At 50.4% G+C, this 2768-nt stretch overlaps 1 protein-coding gene across 1 annotated transcript; it reads right to left on the bottom strand.

Annotated features, from left to right (window-relative positions):
* Positions 1-207: 207 nt before the first annotated feature.
* Positions 208-2254, bottom strand: LOC138955367 (60 kDa neurofilament protein-like). The gene has a single exon (XM_070326981.1). It carries the CDS (start codon positions 857-859, stop codon positions 227-229), a length of 633 nt encoding a protein of 210 aa, XP_070183082.1. The 5' UTR covers positions 860-2254; the 3' UTR covers positions 208-226.
* Between the last annotated feature and the right edge of the window lie 514 nt (positions 2255-2768).

The raw sequence follows: 2768 nt of genomic DNA, 5'->3' as shown, positions 1-2768 counted from the left end.
CCCTTCAGTTGCAGGGCGCCGCCGCCCCCATCTCCCACCCAACCAACTATTTCTACTCACATCAGCATCTCCACATTCATCCATTCTGCCCAAACTCACTGTCGATTGAAGTCATCGTGTTTCCCCTTCAGTTGCAGGGCGCCGCCGCCCTCATCTCCCACCCAACCAACTATTTCTACTCACATCAGCATCCCCACAGTCATCCAGCATCCCATTCTGTCCAAACTCACTGTCGATTGAAGTCGTCCAGCTGCTCCTCGAGCTGTCCCACGCGGACTTGGAGACGGGTGCGATCCTTGTTGGTCTCGTCGATGACCTTGCGAGCCTCTTCCAGCTCCGTCTCGTACATGGTCTTGACGGCGTTGGTCTCCTTGCCCCACTTGTTGCGCAGCTCCTCCAGCTCCGAGGCCAGCTTCCGGTTCTGGGCTTCCAGGAACCTCTGCTTCTCGATGTAGTTGGCGAAGCGCTCGTTCAGGTCGCGCATGTCCTTCTTCTCCTGCTCCCGGTGGTTTTTGTAGTCGTGCACTCCGTTGGTGGTGATGTTGGTGTAGTTGGGCACGGCCCCGAAGCCGCTGGTGATCTCCACGGTCCTGCTAATGCGGGATCCGCCCGGTGAGAACAGACCGCCCATGCTGGAGGAGGAGTTCCTGTTGATGGTTGTGGTCCTTGGGGTCGTGATTGTCGACCTTGGCCCGATGCTGGACCTGTAGTAGAAGTCTCCGGCAGGGTCGTCTAGGCCGTCCATTCCTCCTCCGTCGCCCGAGGATGAGCTGGTGATGACGGTTCGTTTCTCCGTCACCGAGCTCCCTACGGGCACCGAACCAAAGGTGGAGGATGTCCTGACCGTGCGAGACGACATGGTGGTTGTTGGTGTTGTGTGCGTGCTCTGGTTCTGCTAGCGTGTTTAGCCAAATCGCGGGGAGGATTCTCTCTTTGAGGTGCTCTGATTTTGTGTCTTTAAAGCGGTCGATGGTCCAATCTTTATTGTTCTAGGTGCACACGAAGGTGAGTTCTTTCCGGTATCCCGGATGATAAGACAGACCTAGACGTAAACGAAGTCAAGATTGACACAGTGCGATGAGGTATCGCAGCTGATGGAAGAAGCTTCACTTGCTCTTTTTAAAAAGGCTCCCGACTATATATAATTTTTATTATACTGTCAACTCCTAGATCCTCCTCAGTGATGCAGACTTCGCAGGTAAGGAAGCCGACAAGAACAATCACAAGCACCAACTGTATACGTAGCTCCAATGAACACACACACCGAAAAAACACAACCGACCTTACCTGTAAGCCACAGCGGCGCGACTATCCTGTCGAGATATAAAAATATCCAACACACACTGGCACGAAAACCTGTTTCACACTGGCTGACAAATATCACAAAAGTTTAACAGAAAGCGGTCGTTATCATCCGTGGAATATATCTATATATCCACCCGAAGCCTCAGTTCCGGTCTTGTGGCAAGCCAGTCAGACACTGACAAAGATCGAAAGAGTGTGCCAGCCTTCTTCGTATACGCTGCACCGATGTTTTTGTACAAGGAGGCGGGGCCTCGTTCACTGAGTCGAGCGGAACGTGTCACGCTACGGTGAATCGATTCTTCAGGTGAAGAAGGGAAGAAATAACAACAGTAGCAGTAAAAGCTGAGCGATGGGTTTTCAGTAGTAGAAGAGACCTTGCGAAACGAGGAGCGGTCGAAACTTGGCAGTTATGCACACTGACTCAGACAGGTAGGCAAAAATAACAAGACTGAAGAGTTAGTGCAGAAAGGCCAATGCTGTCGTGTCGTCTTCTGAGCCCTCAGCTGTCGTTTTGTTGTCGCTTGGAAGTTACACACGAGTGTGTATGCTTAGAATGACCCCTCCAACAATCAAAGCGGTATCGATCTTTTGTCGAACTTCGCCGATCATTTGTAAGGTGCTCTTCTGCAATAATGTATTGCAGGTAATCGAAAATAGAGTGGCCTCCGTGACTATCCACCTTGTACACCTTTTCCCCAACACGCTGTCGCACTACTGAACTGAAAGCACACACTCGAAAAGAAAAAAATACAGCTGTGTGAGAGTAGGAGTTGTGTCTGCTGCATACAGGCCTTTACCGCAGCTCTGAAGCGCGAGTGCAGTAGTTGCAGTTAGCTTAGGCAATCCCTTCTTGTCTGCCTGTCTGTGTGTCATTCCCTGCTTATTCCTCTATTCACTGCTAAGTAAAGACCTTTCCCTCCCTCTCTGTTCCTGTCCCCTCTCCCACCGCGTACATGCATTCATTCATGTCACACTGTGCGAAACACGCCTGCCGTACGCATAATATATTGTATTGAACCATGGGCGCTCGTCTCGTGTCGCTTTTGACACGAGCCTTGCCATTGGTGGGACAGGGCGTCACGTGACCTGACACCGTCTCACCAAGTTGACCTGACAAATATACTTTCCTACTTTTTCACCTGCCTGTTTTAGTTTGTTGCTTCTGAAAGGAAGCGTCTTTCGCTTCGCTGCTAACTTGCAGTACCTGTTTTTTTTTGAAAGGGAGAAAAAAGGCAGGGTAGGTTTTAAATCATACCGCGTTCATTTCTCACACCTCATACTGATGGGGAGGTGACACTGACAGCAAGCTGTTGCGTAGCAGACGACGATTTCTAAACCGAAGCAGACAAGTTTGAAAGGGGTTGAACAAGATTTAATTTCATTGCCGAAAACTGTTGGTAACTAGTTGTGTTTGGAGCAACATGTGTGTGGGTAGTGTGTGTGTGTGCGTGTGTGTGTGTGTG

The sequence above is a fragment of the Littorina saxatilis genome, unplaced genomic scaffold (assembly GCF_037325665.1).
Source record: "Littorina saxatilis isolate snail1 unplaced genomic scaffold, US_GU_Lsax_2.0 scaffold_2702, whole genome shotgun sequence".
NCBI classification, from domain to species: Eukaryota; Metazoa; Mollusca; class Gastropoda; order Littorinimorpha; family Littorinidae; genus Littorina; species Littorina saxatilis.
The sequence above is the reverse complement of the archived record's forward strand: the minus strand, read 5'-3'. Positions and strand labels throughout refer to the sequence as shown.